This window comes from Alosa alosa, chromosome 8 (genome assembly GCF_017589495.1).
Source record: "Alosa alosa isolate M-15738 ecotype Scorff River chromosome 8, AALO_Geno_1.1, whole genome shotgun sequence".
NCBI classification, from domain to species: domain Eukaryota; kingdom Metazoa; phylum Chordata; class Actinopteri; order Clupeiformes; family Clupeidae; genus Alosa; species Alosa alosa.
The window spans coordinates 15450391-15471186 of NC_063196.1; the positions used below are offsets into that span (position 1 = coordinate 15450391).

Here is a 20796-nt window from a genome sequence, read left to right on the forward strand (position 1 = left end):
AGGGTCAGCAAAAGTCACAAGCATTTTCTTTCTTTTATATCAATGTAGCAATCAATGTCAAAATGAACATGACGTTTATTGAAAGATTGAGGACATATGCCTTACTCTGTGTATTGATGAAGAAATATACTGTAAAATGTAATAAATTTGCACAAGGAAATGCTAGATCTTGATGAAGTAGCCTAATGAAGATTATAATACATTAACTCACATTAAAATAATACCCCATGTCACACCATATGACAATTTTAGTCACTACCACAACTAATTAGTGAATAAATATGAATTTCAACGCAAAATCTAAAAGACCATACATATTTTTGGGAATGGAAGGGTCAGTACAACAGGACTAAGTGATTTCCATGGCTAATATCGGAATTATTTTTCAAAAACTTTTTTTTCAAAACGTCAACCACCCCATATGGGGCAGTCGTGGCCTACTGGTTAGCGCTTCGGACTTGTAACCGGAGGGTTTGCGGTTCGAACCCCGAGGCACGGCTGCAGTGCCCTTGAGCAAGGCACCTAACCCCTCACTGCCGCTGTTGTTGCAGGCAGCTCACTGCGCCGGGATTAGTGTGTGCTTCACCTCACTGTGTGTTCACTGTGTGCTGAGTGCGTTTCAGTAATTCACGGATTGGGATAAAATGCAGAGACCAAATTTCCCTCACGGAATCAAAAGAGTATATATACTTTCTACTTATACTACTTAGGATATATACTTATACTTATACTACTTAGGAAAATTATTAACGTTATCGAACTCCCCTATTAGCCATTATGTCTGCTTTATCCCTAAAATTACATTTTACATTTGACCCCGAAGAGCTGTAAACAGTGTTGTAAGACTGCGTGTACACATCGGCTTGGAGCTCGAGTGGAATTTTAATTTCACGACGAGAATTCTCTGTCTAACCGTTCATGTGCCGTTGAAACGGCGTCAACAGGTGGCCCACTCATTATCAGGCCAGCATTATAACTCCGAGCATGGTAAACAAAATCGGATATTTCAGGCAGTAAATGCTCCCGTTAAGAACCAAACCAGTTTTTGTTCAAATCTACACAACTATGGCTACTGAAAAATGTAAGGTTCATTTAGCAAATGTTATTTTGAAGTGTTAAAAAACATCGTTGTTTTAGAATTTCCGAACAAAAGTGGTGATAATTGGGAGTGTTAGCCGATAGAATGCTAACCACTCCGCTTCAGCCCTCTCTGGACTAACATAACTTGGCTTAAAATTAAACAAGGATAACGTTAATGTTAACAGTCTATCGTTAGCTTTAACAGTTAGGCTTTTCCAGCAGATTGCCTACCTGTTTGAAGGGTGAGGGCGCATATGTGAGTATCTGTAGATTTTTGAAGATCCAGGCTGCCCTTGGCAACCGAATTGTAAGTGGCTTTGACCAGAGCCATAATCTAAAGGTAGGACCTAGAGTTGGTTGACGCTAATGTTCCATTTTTTTTTTTTTTTTTCAACAATGGCCGCTCATGGAAGCCTCAAAGAGTTCCCGGAAGTTAACAATTAATAATAGCAGCAGTGCGGTTACAGCAGACTGTTTGTAGCCAACTTTTCAGACTCAGATTTACATTATTGGCTCATCCGAATAATAATAATAGTAATAACAGTAACAGTAGTGAAGTAATAGTATTAATGACCTAATTATAATAATAAACTATTTATCGACTATGACAGCTTTTCTGCTGCTCAGTTTTTATCAGTTCCTCATCAAATAAATTAAAAGAGGCTAAAAGCCCAATAAATAGCCCACACATAATAGCCTAATATAAGATAAACCTTGCCTATCCCATTTCAATTAGGCAGCACTAGGATACCGCTACACTACGAACAATTTTGTACAACTTTTCTGATGTGACGTTTTTGGGCATTTATCTTTACCATCATGTCAACATAGTTGTAACGTTATGCGCAATGCTCATCTAGCCTATGGATTTAAGTGGTTTAATTTTAAAAAGTGCAGCAAAAGTGGGATATAGTTAGCCTAGAAATCTAGACGCGCCCCTAGCGGCAGCCAGGGCTAGGATATAGTGCTAAACAATACCTTCATAACTGTGGATTTAATCGGTCCGTGTATCATTCGTTCATTTGATATTCAATTGAGAATCCAAAATGAAAAAAGGACTTGTTTTTTCATTATTTATTTATGAATGTGATACAAACCAACAAATAATGCTTTGTTTTTCAGACTTTTGATTTCATGATCAGATCAAAAGTAGAACAGGCCCAAAACTGATTTTGATTTTTATTTTTTCCAATTGCTCTGACCCGGAAATTATTTATTGACTTCCACTGTCAGCTGCTGCTTCTGTTTTGCAGTGTTAAATCGGATAGGCCTACCAGTCCGATTATAACTTTACCACACACAATTTAACCTAAAGATCTATATTTAAATGACCACTCGGACAGAGCAACAGAATCTCTCTATTCCTATGCTCGATTCTGTAGCGTAGCCAGAAATGTTCAAATGGGTGTACACAGAAAGAAAATTGTGGGCAAAGCCAATTTGATTGAACATAGCCTAAGAGAAGCCTAGATGAGATACACCATACAAACATTAATCGGCATGTTATATTTATGACAGAGTGGAATTTATTGAAGGCATTTGATCACAGCTGACAAATTAGGCAGAAACATGGACTGGAGCAAAACAATGCATGAATGTAGGCCTAGCTTCAGCGCAACACATGAAACACAATTGAGACAATAGATTGACCATATTGTACAACTGCAAAGCCTTATCACAGGCATGTCACATTCATGACATGAAAAGTAGAACTTATTGAACAAAAATGGCAAATGCAGTCGGCTAAACATTTTAAACTTGCGCAAAACGGCATGAACCCAGCAACGGTGCGTCGCATAACTTAAAACACAAACTGAAACATATTGATGTCAATGGTGCATTTTGCCCATGTTCAGGGTGGATAGTGAAAAAGAAAGATTTGCATAAGACAAGTCAAATTGGTGTTTTTAAAAAGAAAAGATCATTGAGAATAAAGAAAAAAATAGTAAGAAAATCTTTGTATATTCCCACAAGGTGTTTAGGTGCTCTGAAAATGAGAACCAAAATGATTTTTTTGACTTGTAAGGTCTGCTGTTCAGACCCTGAAGGAATTTATTTTCTGTTCATTGTTTTTTGTGAGAGTGTTTCTACTTATCTCAGTAAGGAAAATAAATCAAGAGCCTATGTTGAGTACAAATATGTCTTTTGAAGGCTTAAACAGAGCCCAGCCAAAAACTCCAATAAAATGTGTATCAACTTTGAGGGACAGCTATGACCATGCAGGATTATCCAGACCAAATGTGACAATTTTGCTACATACTATTCCTATTTATGTACCAGCATGCAAAATGAGCCTCCTACATGGTTTAGTTCTTGCGCTGTGGGCTTGTGAACTTTGACAAAAAAAAGAGGCCGAACAAAATCGACACCCCCTCCCCCTGTAAAACTGGCTGTATCTTGGAAAGTATTGATCTTACATAAGAGTAATTTTACAGTGTGTCTCCTAGGTAACATAGGTACACCTGGTAATTTTTTCAGAATTGAAAAATTTAATTGACGTGGAATGACCCAAAAAGTATCACAAAGCTAGCTGGTTCATTATGGCGAAGCATATTTACAGCCAACTTTGTAGGCCTACTTGCAGCAGTAAAAATGAGTTTGTTGTTAACATTGTTGGTAACGTAAACGTTTCTTCAGTTAGGAGCAGGACTGTTTTTTTTTATTTTGCATTCATTTTCATTGGCAAAAGCTAGCCTATGCATGATAGAACCTAGATTTGAGGGAGCTCGTCCAGTAGGGCCACGACATCTTTGCCCGAAATAAAATGTGTTAAACACTCCTTTTGTTCAGAGTTCAGTTCCTGAATATTTGGAAGTGTAGCCAGTACGGACTGAATTGCTTCATTAACTTATGCCATTGCCAACTCCTCGAGGACTACAATTCAAACACAGTGCAGAATCTCGACGTCGTCTCTCACAACTCCCGCCTCCTGCTCGCTGATTGGTGCGGAGTCTAATCTACCGCTGCGAACGAGGCCAATGGCCGGAATCCCAGACGGAGTCGTGGAGGGAGATGAAAATCGAGCAGAAGTACGTAGGAAGGCAATTAAGGCCAGGCTAGCAGGTGACCCTCTCCGAAAAAAAACGCAAAACTACAGCCCTTTGAAACTTCAAGTCATTTTAAGCATTGTGGTGAACAATCCTTTTTGTTCAACTTCCAACATTATTGGCTCTTTTGGTATTTCATTTTGGTATATTTTGTCTCCATGTGATCTGGGAAAGAAGTTGGAAAATGAATGTCATAAAGGAACATATTCAAGAAACAATGGGTTTCTAAAATTCAGTTCATCAAGGTATTTCACTTGATGAAGATGACCATGTGTGTTTCCATCACAAGTATTCATAACAAGGTTTGAGGACTCGTGGATCCAAGGCATTCGTAAAAAGATGATGACTCGTTAGTATATTAATATTTTTCTGCATCTGACAATGCACTGACTTTGAGAAACCCCTTTTTACTTGAATATGTTCCTTTATTGCATTCATTTTCCAACTTCTTTCCTAGATAACATGGAGACAAAGCACTGATCTCCTTCTTAATGCTCTTTGTCTGTGTATCACAGAGGACTACATCCCATGCATATGACAATAGATATAGACTTTGCCTAACCAGCTGGCTAGTAATTATTAAAGTGCTCACATAGGCACTGATAGGTTGAAGCTGGTGTAGAAAACTTGTTACAAAGATGGTAATTATGCTAAATCCTCTTGCTGCATGTATGATGACCAGTCAGTCTTATGTGTGTATCATTTACTTGATCAGTTTATTTTCTCTAGATAAAATTTATGTATGAGTAGTATGTTGTTAATGTTGGAATAATTATTTGGAGAAATTCAACTATGAACCATAAACTGTATGTTTAGATTGGATATGTGCAGCAAACAAGTGACTCTCTTACTCTTCCATTGACTTCCATTGTATTAAAAGAGCACCACATGTGGTGCAAAGTGGTACTGCAGATAAAGTACAAATTCAGTGGATTTATAGACAATATTTGTAAAAAATCTTATCTCAATGAAGAAACTCAGCAACAAGCCCAAATTTTGGGCAGACGATCCTCACATACAGAATGATATGGTAAAATTAAAAAAAATCCTGTTAACTGTCCATGTGGTGAAATGAGAAGATGAAAACGGCTTTTTGAAAATCAAGCCCAATTTAATAAAAATGCTCTGACAATATGATAATGTTAACAACCAAAGTTAATGCATGGACATGACCTTATAATCCATACATGAGTGGGGAAAAAATCTGATGAATTTGTGTCACATACTTTTTGAATGAGAAGCTCTCAAATAATGAATTTATAACCATTTTCAGAGCTTTGCAGAGGGGGAATTACACAAGATATACCTGATTTGATTGGATTGTTTAATTCAACAGGAAAATGTACTTCTATTCACATAGTTTCACTAATGTGTGTGAAATACCAAGAGTCAATCATGTTGGAAGTTGAACAAAAAGGATTGTTCACCATGATGCTTAAAATGACTTGAAACTTCAAAGGGCTGTAGTTTTGGAACCATTAGTGATACAGATATATTATTTAAGATTTATGCATAGTTTTGGTCTACAAACACCTGTGATTTTTTTTTTAGATTTTTTGGGAGAGGGTGACCTGCCAGCCACTGGGTGATTTGACACAGAATGACCCCTTATTTGTTCGTAACACAAACATTATTACCATATAAACAAGTATAAATTTATTGTGATACAATGTAAAAAAAACTAACACCATACAGAACTTTATCTAATGATGCTCTTTGACAAAATGTTGCTCTGATTTGTTACACTTGCTGTGTGTTTAAGATAAGTGAGCAGCGTGATGTGGCATGCCATTTGCTTTGGCAGTAGGTTTAGGTTATATCTGGGGGGTATTCCAAGTACGTGGTTTAGTTACAAACCTGGGTATATTAACTCAGAGTAAGTGGTAAACCTTCTACAACAAGAGCCCTATGGCATTTTTGTGTTAGGAGAATGAAGCCATACAGCTCTTCTATTAGGAGGTTTACCACTTACTCGGAGTTAACTTATCCAGGTTTGTCACTAAACCACGTACTTGGAATACCCCCCTGGTTGACACAGCCAGGCACTTGCATTGACAGATATAATGCGCACATATGGCACAGCTGCCAAGAAGGGTTGGTCTCACTGGGGTATAATGCTTTCATGGCAGCTAGAGCCACCTCTGGCACACAGATGGCCCAGGTCTGGCCCAGAGCGGCACCTTATCCTTACTACTGAGCAGAGCAACGTGAAATGCTTATGGAAACATGAAGCGTGTGTGTGTATGAGTGTGTAGTATATCTTATTGAAATTGACAAAATAAAAAGAAATGTGTGCGTATCCTGTTTGCGGTATATGTGTGTTATGTCCACAGAGATGTGTGTGCATGTCACTTTGTTGTTAACAACGCAGCCCTTACACTGACAGTTAGTGAGTACCATGAAACTTTCTCAAAGATCTGTGCTCTTCCTTTAACACACAAGGTCGCTTGAAATGATCGGTCATTTACCCTCCGCTTTTTATGTGAAGGTCCTCTGGATTGGTCAAACCCCTGCACCACATAGCAGTGGACAGTAACACATATTTGGCTGTGGTTTGACACAGATCAGGGCCAAACCTTTCATAGCATCAGCTGACACACAAGGGGCTGTAGTCTACCTTCAGGTACCGTCACCTCAGCGAGAACACCTGTTGCTTTCCTGCAAGAGGCTTTCTGGACGGAAGACAACATGGTTTAAAACCCCTTAACATGACACCTAATACGAACCTCTAAGTTACAGAATTTGTTTTTCTTTGAAAAGTCTACTGGCTATAGACACTGGTTCAATCTTTGGCTTCAGCAGGTAGTCTTTCGCAGGGGTAGGAAGAGACTGGTTTGGCTGTGGCTTTCAAAAGTCTCCTGAGATTCTGAACACTAACGAGAGTCTCGCTTCCTGTGGCTGTGCCCACCCATGTTGTTGGTCACAGTGGTTTTGGGGTACCACAGTCGTAGGAGTGCCTTTATCTAAGGCTCCTCTTGAATGTCCTCCTGTAGGTCCTCTTCTGTGCTCAAGAAGGTGGGGCTACAATCTGTGGTCCCGTATGACTGGTGGACAGGTCGGCTGTCTGACCAATCATGCTCAGGGTCAGAGGTCAACACTCTGGGGGCGTATACCTGTCACAATGCCAACACAAAACAAAAACACAGGCCAATGTGAGTGTGTGTCCGAAGTGAGTGGACTGAGTTTGCAGGTGGAGTGAAGTGGAGGGTGCGTGTTTGTTTAAACATGAGAGCACAGTATGGTGGATGAGTATTTGTTGGCTAATGGTTGTCGTGTGTGTGTGTTGGGTTTTGCACTCACCAAGCCCTCAGAGGTGGCTGGTGTTCTGTCACACTCTTCCTCCTTCTCATCCTTCAACTGAGAACACACCACAGAACAACTTGCCTTAATATCACCTATCCAAATACCACCCACCCAAACAGCACCCAACCCAATATCACCTATCCAAATACCACCTGCCCAAACAGCACCCAACCCAATATCACCTATCCAAATACCACTTGCCCAAACAGCACCCAACCCAATATCACCTATTCAAATACCACCCACCCAAACAGCACCCAACACATCGGCTGTCCAAATGTCTCATGATTTAACATCACCCGGCTTCCCAGCTTTGTCTGACGGCATATCACCTATTCAAACGGCATCTGTCTAAACATCTGTGAACTCACCCTGTAGTTGTGGGTGCCGAGTTCTACAAACTCACCTGCAGTTGTGGGGGCTGAGGTATCTGTGAACTCACCCTGTAGTTGTGGGAGCCGAGTTCTACAAACTCACCTGCAGTTGTGGGGGCTGAGTTCTACAAACTCACCTGTAGTTGTGGGGGCTGAGGTATCTGTGAACTCACCCTGTAGTTGTGGGGGCTGAGGTACTTAAAGTGGCCAAAGCAGGAGTAGGCGATGCAGATGAAGATGGTGATGCACAGGACCACCAGGGTGAAGATCGATGTCTCAGCCATGAAGCCTGTAGACCAGGGAGACACCGGGTGTCAAACATGGACTGGCAGACACAGATGTGTATGTGCAGACTAGCACAGTTGAGTGAAACTGCGTACCTGTCCGGACCACTGAGAAGAAGTAGAGCCAGAGCAGACAGATGATTGGTGCAGCGAGGGCCTGATTGACGGCTCCCAGGTGCACCTGCCTCTCCAAGCGGGCGGGCAGATAGGCGAAGAACAGGTTATGTTTGTCTACCAGGTGCCTCAGAAAGAGATACAAAAGACCTACACACACACACACACACACACACACACACACACACACACACACACACACACACACACACACACACACACACACACACACACACACACACACACACACAAAAGTTCAGTGTTAAACCTACATGGTGAGGCTGAGATTATTCTGATATAGCTAGTCTTGATAAATGACTGTTGGTTAACACACTGTGAACCACTTAGGGGCCCATTTATAATGAAAAATGTGTTTTAGATGTGATTATACTCATGTGATTTCATATTGGTCATCTATAACTCTTTACTAATTCACTTTCACAGTGTTTGGTTCTGTGAAAAAGAAGTGTACAGAAGTGTACATGTTTGTGTTTGTGTTTTTGTGTGTGTGTGTGTGTGTGTGTGTGTGTGTGTGTGTGTGTGTGTGTGTGTGTGTGTGTTCATTACCAAAAGGTACAATGACTGGGCAGGTGATACTGTAGGCCATGATAACAGTGAACACACAGAGATTCCAGCCGTACATGGCCCCATACTCAAACTCATAAGCCTGGTTCTGTAAACACACACATAGCCATTAATACACACATACACACACACACACACACACAAATATTTGAACATGAACACACACACACACACACACACACACACACACACACACACACACACACACACACACTGACCTGCTTGACGTACTTCCTCTCAGCAGCTGAACGTGCCAGTGCCATTCGGATGGTGTACAATAGTAGCCCTGGTAACCGCAACAGCTCCATCCCTGAACCAATCAGGGCTGCCGCAATTACGTAGTTCACAAAGAATGCTCCCTGATCCGGCAGGAAAACACATCTGGGCGCACATACACACACACACACCAAATATTGTAAATATTGTGGCTAACCAAGAGAATCCAGAAATCCAGCAGGAAAAAAGATCCCCATAAACATTAACACACATAGACTATGCTATAGACTATAACTTCAATGAAATACTTCAGAGAACAGCCCTAATCCATCAGGAAAACACAAGTTTATATAATGCAATATTCCATACAGATTTACAGTGAACACACACACAGTGGTACTTACTCAAATCTCACACTGCCTTCAGTCTTCCGATCAAACAGCCAGCGGAAAAACAGATCCAGACTGCAGGAGCACACACACACACACACACACACACACACAACACACAGTGGTGATGCATTGCACCGATCAGCAGAAGGCACTGTCTGCTATACTGAGGTCCAAGATTAGATGAGAAAAAAAGACTTTGTATGTGCCATTTGGTGGTGGGTCTCCACAAGCAAATAAAAGAAAGCTGTGCGTGTGTGTGTGTGTTGTGTGCTTCATGCTGTGTGTGTGTGTGTGTGTGTGCTACCTTATTAGGCCAAGAGAGGGCAGTATCAATACCATGAAGAGAAGGAAGATGTAGAGTTTATACATCATGCTCATATTCTCACTGGACCTATAACACACAAACAGAGTGTCCTATCTGTTCCAGCGGGCTTGCATAAAAATACATTTCTGCACTTTGTGTGTGTGTGTGTGCGTGCGTTTGTGTGCTACCTGGTCCAATGGGCCTCCCATACAGTAGAATAGTATACTACAGTTGGCAGCAGAGCTGAAAAGGTCCACAGCAGTAGAGTTGGCAAGAACTGACTGATGACGGGATTCTGTGAGGACACAATAACATCAACCGTGTGTGTGTGTGTGTGTGTGTGTGTGTGTGTGTGTGTGTGTGTGTTTGAGAGAGTGAATGAGAGAGAGAGAGAGAGACCCACACTGACTTAGTGATATGTGTATGTGAGACTCATCCTGGTGGTATAGGCAGTGGACGAGTGTATGTGACTGTTTATGTGACTTGCGTTGAGATAGTAAATGGGCCTTGGTGATGTAGTGAGTGTGAGTTTAAGTTTGAGTGCGTGTGTGTGAGAGAGAGAGAGAGAGAGAGAGAGACACACACACACACACACTTACATTGAGATCCTTGATGGGCTGGGTGACGTTGAACTTGTCAATGGTGCTGATGACGACTGAGGGTGTGGTGAGGAAGAAGAGCATGATGAAGATGATGATGTTGATGAGGAACACACGCAGCCACCATCGGAAGCCCTGAACTGACAGATTCTCCCTGAGACAGGAAGGAAGGGAGACAGAGAGGGGAGGGAGAGAAGGGAATAGAGTCTTATATAGAGTCTAACATTGATTGGGATGTACAAAGAAAAGCTGCGTGGACTCTTATCTGATCTATCTGTGTGTGTACACGCAGCTTTCCAGGTTTGTGCATATGACTTAGTATGACTTTAATGCAAGTCTGTGTCCATGAGCCCCCTGGTCTGTACCAGTAAGTATCGTTGGTGTGTGTGTGTGTGTACCAGTAAACGTTGCTGGGGTGTGCTGCCCGTGTGATTCGCCAATTTCTCACGTCCAGGCTTGCGCTATTGGCTGATGGCTGTGGTTCCCGGCCACCCCCGCCACTGCAGTCCACAGCGTTGAAGTCTTTCAGAATACTGAGGATAATAGAGTGGTCAGTCTCTCTCACACACGCCCACACACACACACACTTTGATACAACAACTCCTGTGACAGTAAGAAAACAGTTCTTCCCACTCACTAGTTTGCCATGGATTCAGTATGCATGGTTACAAAGGCCATGCCAAGTGGATGCTGTGGCACTTCCTGCTTCTGTTTCTTCACTTCCTCTAGCAGAACAGCCCCCTGGGAACTGTAGTAGTCTAAAGCATCCACCTGTACACATGTACACATGAGGGCTTTGTAAGGCAACATCAGGTGAGAGGTAATATGCAGCAAAAGTGAGAGAACAGACACAGTATGGACGGCCTTTGACTCTTCATTTGTATCTTTTATTGTTCTCTCACCTCCTGGCAGGCGTGGCATTGGCATCCGGAGCAGCACAGGTACCCACACAGGCGCGGGTTGATGAACTCACGCTTGCCATGACGCTCCAGGACTCTCTGGTAGTACTGCAGGTTCTTCTCCACCCGTTTCCTAGGAGATTCACCATAGCAACATTAACCCAAGCTCTAGGCAGGACACTAGGGATGTGTTTGTAAATTCAATCTGCCACTCTGGATATGGAATGACACTCCGCAGTTGGAAAACAAACAATCCATCTCTATAAATTAACAAATGGCTTCTCACAGAGAACCAAAGTAGACATAACACAAACGGGGTCGAAATTGGGTTTTGTGTTTCATTCAAGAGCTTGACAACAGTGATGAATAGTGAGTAAACTATTTTGTTTCATTACAAATTATGTTCTATTATTAGTAGAAGTCAACATTTGTTCTATATGTGGAGCTTTGTCAAATGGAGGTCCGACCCTTCAGGTGATTCAGGTATGATGCTAACATGCTGACATTATACGGTCATATGTGTGAATGACACCGACGCACATTAACAGAATCTCTGTGTGGTTGAACAGGTTGAACGTGGTTCAACACGCACATGAACAGAATCTCTGCATGTTCTTTGCTTCGTTCAGACACAAGCTCATTTACATAATGTCCGTCGGAAATACGAGGAGGGAAGCAGTAGAACAGCCGGGTAAGTTCGGACTTCTAAGTGACCGTTTATGTTGTTCAGATATACGGCCCAACCTAACATCCGCAGAACCTCCAGTCTTACACGTAGTTCTGAATGCAGCTAGTAAGACTGACATCACGCTCTGTCCCTTCAGCTGTAGCGTGCCCTGAATGACTGAGCGTGTGATGCTCCAACCATTCCAGTTCCAACCATTGATATATATCTATGGTTCCAACAGTTTCAAATGAGCGGTTTCAAATAGTGTGCTCAGAACACTCCATATGGCAGTTTACAAACACACTCTAGAAATAATTCAGTGGCACACTGGGTAATGTAGTACCTTTCTTTGGCCAGTTGGATGTATTTAGACACATCGTAGCAGAGGCGGACATCAGTCACCTGACAAGTGGGATAAGCCTCCCTACAGACCATAGCACAAACACACCATAAACATTCTATACATACAAGCAAAAGGCCAGGCATATGAACATCACATGATCATTATATACAAGCAAGTGTTAATAGGTATCTCTTTCTCTTCACACACACACACACACACACACACACACACACACACACACACACACACACACACACACACACACACACACACACACACAAATGTGTATGTGACACAGTATGTGTGTGCAATGCGCACTGACACTATAAAAACATTTGTGGGTGAGAGCATGTGTGGGTGCACTGACATGAAATGTGTTTTGATGTCTTCTTCACTGGCGGTTTTGGGGACAGAGCAGACGAAGAGTGTACTTCTGGCCTGAAAAGTAACCCCAAATATTGATAATCATACTCATGAACACAAGAATATAAACAGAAAATCATCACATAATACTATAAATACATAACACCAACATACATTACATTAAACACAGTAGTACATAAACATAATATATGTATGGATCTGTGTTGTATGTAATAATGCATGTGAGTGTGTTTATGTATATGTAATTACATATGTAAGACAGAGTATTATTTATAATGTGTGTCTGTGTGTGTGTGTGTGTCTACATACCTCATCTCTATGTGTGCCCTTCATCTGAGAGGTGTGATGTCTCAGTAGTGCCACCGTCAGGACAAGATAAAATACTGCAAAAACCGTATGTAGCCACAACAGTCTGTCTCTGCAAACACAAACACACACAAAGACCTATTTGAGTAAAGAACTTCATTTTAAAGCACATGAGCCATTTCACACATTTGATCTAAACTCATTGCTTAACAAACAAAGAGAATTACAAACACCCAATATCTACACACAGTCCAAACACACTGTGTGGGTTCTAGCCACACCTACCCTTCCTTCAGGTTTCCTATGGTGGTTCTCCCAAAGCTGTATGGATCAGTTCCTGTAAAAGATCAGTTAGTTGTGAATACACACACACACGGATACATGCATATATGTCCATACATGCAAGCACTATATATTTTATAATGCATTTACAAAATATTCTGGAACACACAGGCACCGGGAGGCACACAGACAGACAGACAGACAGACACACACACACGTCAGTAAATAACTCTAGAGCAAATTATTCATTTTAAAGCACATGACCCATTTCACACATTTTACACAAGTACAGAAGTGAGAGTCACTAGCATCTTATTTTTTAGAAATGTTAGTTTTTCTTGCAGTGAAGTGGGTGGGTGGGAGTGTTGCCGTGTAGACGCACCCAGTAAATTCCCGGAGAGGTTGACAGGCAGGATGACACACACGGACAGCACACACACGAGTACCATCAACACAATCAGGTGACGCTGAAACGACAGGTAGTGAACCGCATCCACTCCACAACGCTCTTTCACCATTGCCATACTGAGCGTACACACACACACACACACACACACACACACACTGCACTTGAATGGTGTACATTACGTACATTATATGTGTAAGTTTATATACCGGTATGTATGTAAAGGCCTGAGGTATGTAAATACATCAACTTACTCCATTCTAATGATATAAGTGAGCCAGGAACACAGACCCTACAGGGAGAATGAACACACACACACACACACACACACAATATAAGTCTGGGGAGTGGTGCTGCTGATGTGAGATGTGAGAATGATGGGGTAACGGTGATTACTGTAATGGTTGTGAATGGCTGTGACTTTACTAATGACAGTGATGTTGATGGGTATTCCTGACGGTTATTTTAAGACAGTGGTAGTCTAGAGGAATACACCTGGATTCAGGGGAAAATAGGGCGGGGGGAATGTCTCTGATTTCGAACAAAGCTTTTCTCAATAGCTATTCGCAGAGATGTGGCAGACCTTGTGAGTATGCACATGTACTGGGTGTTTCATGAAAATACCGCTGACAGCAGACTAACAACCAAAACGATGGCGTTTAGTTTGCCATTGTTAGTTTTTCATTTCTTTTTTCTTTTGTCCTGCACCTGCCAGGTGGGATGCGCACACAATAACTCTTTTGCTTAGTGTGCCTTTGTAGCCATCTCTGGCTAGCCTTTGCTTAGGCAAATGAGACATAACTTCTGCAGAGGGTTAATGCAAATGTTGTAACAAACTTCAATTTCTTCAAAAATTGACTCTGAACATGCTTCAAGTATGTTTGTATCGGCAGCCATTTCGCACTGGTTTCAGTAGGAACTTTTCCCCATGAACACAACGGAAGTGAGATCAATGGGCGGTTTTCCAGTTGTGAAGGTTTTGGCCCAGAAGTTCGTTCAGCATGATGCGAGCTTCTGGGTACCCAGATTAAGACAGTGGTAACAATGATTAAGACAATGATTATGTGGTGATTGTGTGGTTGCTGGAGATGATGTTGTTATCGTGATCCTTGTGATAAAATGAGGTCATGATCGTGAACGAGGTGATGTTGGTGATTGTAATTATGAGGGTGGTGATGAGGAGGATGGTGGAGAATGATAATGATATTGATAATGATGGTGGTGGTGATGTCATACCTTCTCGTGTTCAGGTTCCTCTCCTTTTGAGATAACCGAGGACATGCGACCATAACGACGGTGAGACTCAAACCTGTGGACACACACTCTAGTTAAGAAACAACATTGAACACACACACACACACACACACACACACGCACACACAGTCTACAAGTCTAACGTGGCATAGCCACAGGAGTACTATCTAAGAAGTGAAAGTCCATTGAGGAACTCACACTCACTCACACTCGCGTGGAGTCGGGGTTGAGGAAGCTGGCGAGAGATAACACGCACTTACACCACACTGAGAAATTATGAAATGTATGTCTCACAAGAGTGGAGTGTTTCTCACTTTAGGGGTTTCTGTAGCAACATGTATGTGTGTGTATTCAGGCACATTATGAACTTATTACTTGATCAGCTGTGCTTATGTATGTACCTAGATGGCATAGTGCTAACAATGTAACTATGTTTAATGTCAAGAGTTTGGGAGAGTGTAGTTGTACTTTAACTGATTTGGTTACTGAGTGTCTGTTTGAATACATGTGTACACATGTGTGGTCTGTAAGTGTGTGTGTGTGTGAGTGTGTACATGTGTGGTAATGCCTCCTATGTTGCCTTAACTTCCCCTGCCTTTCTACTGTTTTTTAACGGCTTTTCTACACCCTGAAACAAGACATGTCAAACGGTACTGTCTCAACACAACCCATGGCTACAACATCCACTGATAGCCAGCAAGCCAGCTTTCCCATACTATTTATTTAAGTTAAGAATATTTAATTAAGTTATTTAAGTTATTTAAGTGGTGTTGAGAATATTTATTTAAGTTATTAAAGTGGTGTTCATCAGAGTGATGGGGAAAACATAATATGCTGTTCAGTTATCAACATAATATGCTGTTCAGTTATCATATCAAGTTGTGTCATTTTGAATGAGAATCACACACACGCACCCTTCACTGTCAGCCACCAGTGCCAAGCGTCCATAATCCCACAGCTTCCTCCTGATGAACGTGAAGAGCAGCAGCAGCACCTGCAAACCAATCAGATTTCACATACAGAAGGCACCAGTTAGCTCTCACATACAGCAGGCACAACCAATCAGCTTTCACACATACAGGAGGGACAACCAATCAGGTCTCACACCTTCAGGAGAGACAGCCAATCAGCTCTCACACATAAATGAGGGACACCCAATCAGCTCTCACACATAGAGTAGGCACTGCAAATTAGCCCCTCACCCAAGAGACACAACCGATCAGCACAGGAACCAATCAACTTTCACCTACTCACAACAACTAGTCAACTGAGCGTCAACAAATGCATTTAAAACACACTTGCATCTAGAAAACATTTGCATTGACATATACACACATACACATAATACTTTTGGTATACACGGTATACACACATTCACATAACACATTTGGGGCAACCGTGCTTCGGACTTGTAACCGGAGAGTTGCCGGTTCGAACCCTGACCAGTAGAAACGGCTGAAGTGCCCTTGAGCAAGGCACCTAAACCTTCACTGCTCCCCGAGCGCTGTAGCAGGCAGCTCACTGCGTCAAGATTAGTGTGTGCTTCACCTCACTGTGTGTTCACTGTGTGCTGAGTGTGTTTCACTAATTCACGGATTGGGATAAATGCAGAGACCAAATTTCCCTCACAGGATCAAAAGAGTATATATACTTATATTTATACACTGCCACAACGACCCAAATATCCCGTTACTCAACATCTGCAGGACTGCAGGATACCTACGGCAAGCTTATGACAACAGGTCTGTCTGCTGTAGCTCGCTCAACAAACTACCATACACCCTCACCCCACCACCACAAACCCACATACACACTTACCAGAAACACTATGAAGTCCAGCAGGAGGACGACAGGTACCCCTCCAAACTGGTTCCCCATCAGGACGGTGCTCTGGGTGGCGCTGAAACAGGTGCTGTTGTCCACATGGACGGAGCTGTTCCCAGTTGCCTCCGTCCATGGCCAGGTCCAACCAGACTCCATTCAGCACACTTAGGGGACATAAGGGCAAACTTCAGTCCAGTTTGTGAAAGAAATGGGGGATGTGTGTGTGTGTGTGTGTGTGTGTGTGTGTGTGTCTGTGTGTGTGTGTCTGTGAGTGGGTCAGTGAGTAAAGTTGTGTGTGCGCGAGCGAGACAGTGAGGTGGACTACACATTACTGTATGGTTTGTTCTGTTTTGTTCAATCAAGAAATGTGTGTGTGTGTGTGTGTGTGTCTGTCTGTCTGTCTGTCTGTCTATGAGTGAGTGGGTCAGTGAGTAAAGTTGTGTCTGTGCGAGCGAGACAGTGAGGTGGTCTACTCCTTATGGTGTGTTCTGTTCAGTCAAATAGTGCTAATGCTTTGAGGCACAGGGTTGCTTTATATGATCCTATGTAATGGTTCTTAAATCTATTCTTGTTTTCGCTCATGTATAGAACGCCGGTCATTATGGGGAAAATAAGTCCCGACAGGGCGAACCGGACCCCGACGCGCCAGCAGGGGGATCTTGTTTCGCCCTGAAGGGACTTATTTTCCCATAATGACCGGGCGTTCTATACATTATCCCGCTTTATTATACGGCTACTTGCCAAGACGAAAAAATAAACTCCATTATATGTCTCTTTACACTTATTTGTTACCGTTTCGTCGTGGCTTTTGTTGAGAAACAAATAGTTTGCAACACACGCAGAATTGAATCAAACATTCTTTAGAACAGCTGATCAACCGTCTGCTTTCACTTTTGAATGAAGTTCCAGGCACAAACTCCATTGCCATTGACAGCGGTCATTCTTGTTTTCAGAGGTCCTTTCCCAAGAAATAATGACCGCTAGAACTTTCGGAAATCCCATTCAAGTCAATGGAGCATTCTACTTGCATTGTGAAGAGCCGTATAATAACAGTGGATATTCTCACTATTGTATAACACTATATACCAGTAGTACCATTGATATACTTATTGACATTCCCCATTTTGATTTATAGTAATACTAACCCACTCTATATCTCTCTTTCTCCCCCCCTTACCTCACTTGTGAAGTATACACAACCATTACCAGTCATCAGCCATCCGTGTGTTTGGCCCTCATCTCACTCATCTCACCTGAAGTCCCATCCCTACGACTGCCCTATCATCGCTGTCCCCCTGCCCGGATTCCTGGCCCGTGCAGCCTAGCAACCCACTACTTGCCCTATGACAACTCCTAATCCCCCTGGACAATTCCTTTTCCTACACTGGACTATTTGAACTTTCTGACACTTAATAGGATTCATGCATTATCATACTGGATATGTAACCATCCCACCTCTTGTAACATACACCTCAGGTGGCTTTAAACACCATGTTCTATTCTAACTAACTAACTAAGTTGCTATGATTATTGTAACTAACTTTTACCATGTATACAGACCTTACTGTTCTGTAACTGACCCTAGGCAGATGGGTTAGGCCCTTGAGTCGTGGATCTGCTTGAGGTTCCTTACTATGTATCTCCAATTCTAGGGAGTTTTTCCTCGCCCCTGTTACCCATGGGCCTTCTCTTCTTTTCTTTTCTCTGATTGTCTAACATTCTGTAAAGTGCCATGAGACATGTGTAATGTTTTGGCGCTCTATAAGTGAAATTACATTGAAATTGAAATTAACAGTAGCCTATCTATAGTAGGCCTAGCATACAGTATGTTATCCAGAGAACTGTTGCTGTACGGAGTGTTGCTTAAAGGAGGCTTCTCTCTACACTTGTCACTGCCCAATCCTTCCTGGCGAGCCTGCTGATGAACTGGCCCAGGCCTGCTGAGAATTATTGTTTACAGTTGTATCCTATGCCTTGCTGTGTGATTAATCTAGGCTGGCGATTGGCCGTGGATAGTGCTTGCCTAGTATGAAGGAGTGCCTTTACGGATCCTGGGCACAGCCTGTGCCACATCTTGCAGCTGTCTTCAAGTCCCCATCCAATAAATAGCACAAGCTAAACTCCATCAGATCATACCAGACCATAGGCAAACTATAAGACAGTGATACATTAATGTACAATCCAATTCTACATCAGACTGCAAATCAGACAGACTGATTTTACATTAAGATTTATGATCCATCAGAATTAATACTCAAAAGAATATTTTAATTTGATAGTCACTGCCAAATGTATTTCTCAGAGTGTATTTTCATTTTCCAAAAGAAAGTTGCGAGGATATCCAGAACAGAGTGAAGGCTGTTCCATTCTGACTTGCTGCGGGCCTATTAGTCAGCTGTCTGCGATGCCAGGGAAAGTGTAGTGTTAGGCTACCTTCTGTCTGACAAAACTAGATTGACCGAACGAGGGCGGGGGGTCACGAGCTCGCCTGTGCCAATTGCAGACTAACTTCAACACCGTTCCACTAATCAAACGCGTTAAACGCCGAGGAAACAATGTTTTCCGCAATGACACAACCGTGATCACATTATGCTTGGCATGCGATCAAGGCTAGATACTGCCGCATTAGGGGTGTGAAACGAATAAGTCCCGCTAAGCAAGAGAAAGCAACAGCTGTTTAAACTCAGAGCAATACATAATTCTTCTGACGGGCGAAACTACAAAGTAGCCTAGGTCAGACATTGAGTGAGTGAATCTAGTTAAAGAGCTATTATTTTGCACTTGTTCAATTTCACGCCAATCAACTGAGAATTCCTACTTCGTCTAAAACTGTCACGCTGTCTGTCTGTCCCCTCCATTGAGGTCGATCCATCATCATGGCCACAAGTTTTTCTACTTGTGATCTCGGTTACAGAATGTTACTTTCCAGGGAAATAAAAAGCCTGCCTTACCTACCTCTTGTTAAAACCAAAGTTTGGATTTTGAGATCGTCCAACGTGAGGTCATATTTTATCGTAGTTATCGCTTTGAACGGTTGACCGGTCCGGAGCTAAACACAGACAAAAGCAGAGAATGTCTAATAAGAGCCACGACAGACATATCCGTGTCTGCGCACTCCCGCCCATCAGACTCCACGACAACACTGCGCAGCCAGGACAGGCCGACAAGAGTTCTAGTTCCCCAAGAGGGCGGTTTTGGTTGTTCAACCACAAATAACGTAGGCCTAGATGGGCTTCTTCACGGAAACTGCTACTACCAACTCGCTCACTGCACTGTAACTTAGGCTACTCTTGCTCTCGAAGACTTTTTCAAGAATTATATAATAATAATTATAAATGTATTCTTAATAAAATAAGAATTAATAATAAGAAGTAGGCTAGCTAGGCCTGGTCTATTCACAAAAAAAACTTTGATAGCCTTACACACTGTAGAGGTTTGGTATGCTAGCTTAGCCTTTCTCAAACTTATTTGAGAAATAACTTATTATTACTTATTCATAACACTATATTGGTATGCACTTTCACTTCAAAGCAGTCAATGTTCAAAGTGCTAACATTGTTCACAGAAAGTTTGTGAAAACATGCACATCAGAGGACTGCTTTACTAATGTAAGATATAATAATTACAATATAATTGCTTTTGCATGGTTGCACGATGCTTGCATGAGAAATAGGCTACTTCTTAAAACAACAGCAACTATATGGGTGCTGTTTTGGAATGTTTCCCTCATGTAAGCATCATGCACTGGTAGGCAAATGGAGAAAAAAAACATGCGTTTTAAAGAAATTTCATTTGAATGCCTGAATGTAAGGATTCAGGAATCATAATGCCAGCTTTTGTGTATGGTAAACGGCGGAGCAGATAAGCGTAAATCTCTGGTCTGGAGATCTTTAAATGAAGACAAATAAGGCTACAATAGCTTTTGGCCACGTTATATGGAGCTACATTTGTCTCAATAATATTTGTATATGCGCAGAGGGGGATCCACAAATATTTCTTGATTTGCATGTGTGTTTTGATATCTACAAATAAAAAAAATCATATTTGTAACTCGTATATTGATTAGATTTCACAAAGGCAATTTTCAGTTTTACAAATGCCATTTAATTTACAAATACACATCTACAATTGTG

General features: G+C 42.0%; 2 protein-coding genes across 3 annotated transcripts in view; both read right to left on the minus strand.

Annotated features, from left to right (window-relative positions):
- The window catches only part of LOC125299726 (receptor-type tyrosine-protein phosphatase gamma-like), a 70064-nt gene extending 68623 nt beyond the window's left edge, over positions 1–1441 (minus strand). The window contains exon 1 of the mRNA XM_048251131.1: positions 1312–1441. The gene's annotated coding sequence lies outside the window, so the exon portion shown is untranslated. The remainder of the gene's footprint in view (positions 1–1311) is intronic.
- A 4677-nt stretch (positions 1442–6118) lies between these two features.
- Positions 6119–19809, minus strand: tmem63a (transmembrane protein 63A). 2 transcript variants are annotated; one of them, XM_048250911.1, is made up of 23 exons: positions 19619–19809; positions 16658–16827; positions 15754–15833; positions 14822–14894; positions 13840–13877; positions 13562–13704; positions 13183–13234; positions 12901–13009; positions 12575–12645; positions 12208–12288; positions 11201–11330; positions 10936–11069; positions 10697–10831; positions 10299–10452; positions 9888–9994; positions 9700–9786; positions 9408–9467; positions 9006–9168; positions 8770–8875; positions 8185–8352; positions 7978–8093; positions 7428–7484; positions 6119–7240 (listed from the first exon to the last, which is right to left on the minus strand). In XM_048250911.1, the coding sequence occupies exons 2-23, from the start codon at positions 16817–16819 to the stop codon at positions 7091–7093; spliced, it is 2376 nt and encodes a 791-aa protein (XP_048106868.1). In that variant the 5' UTR covers positions 16820–16827; positions 19619–19809; the 3' UTR covers positions 6119–7090. The 2 variants fall into 2 exon arrangements, with proteins under 2 accessions (XP_048106868.1, XP_048106869.1); XM_048250912.1 differs by having other exon boundaries at positions 19615–19809.
- Between the last annotated feature and the right edge of the window lie 987 nt (positions 19810–20796).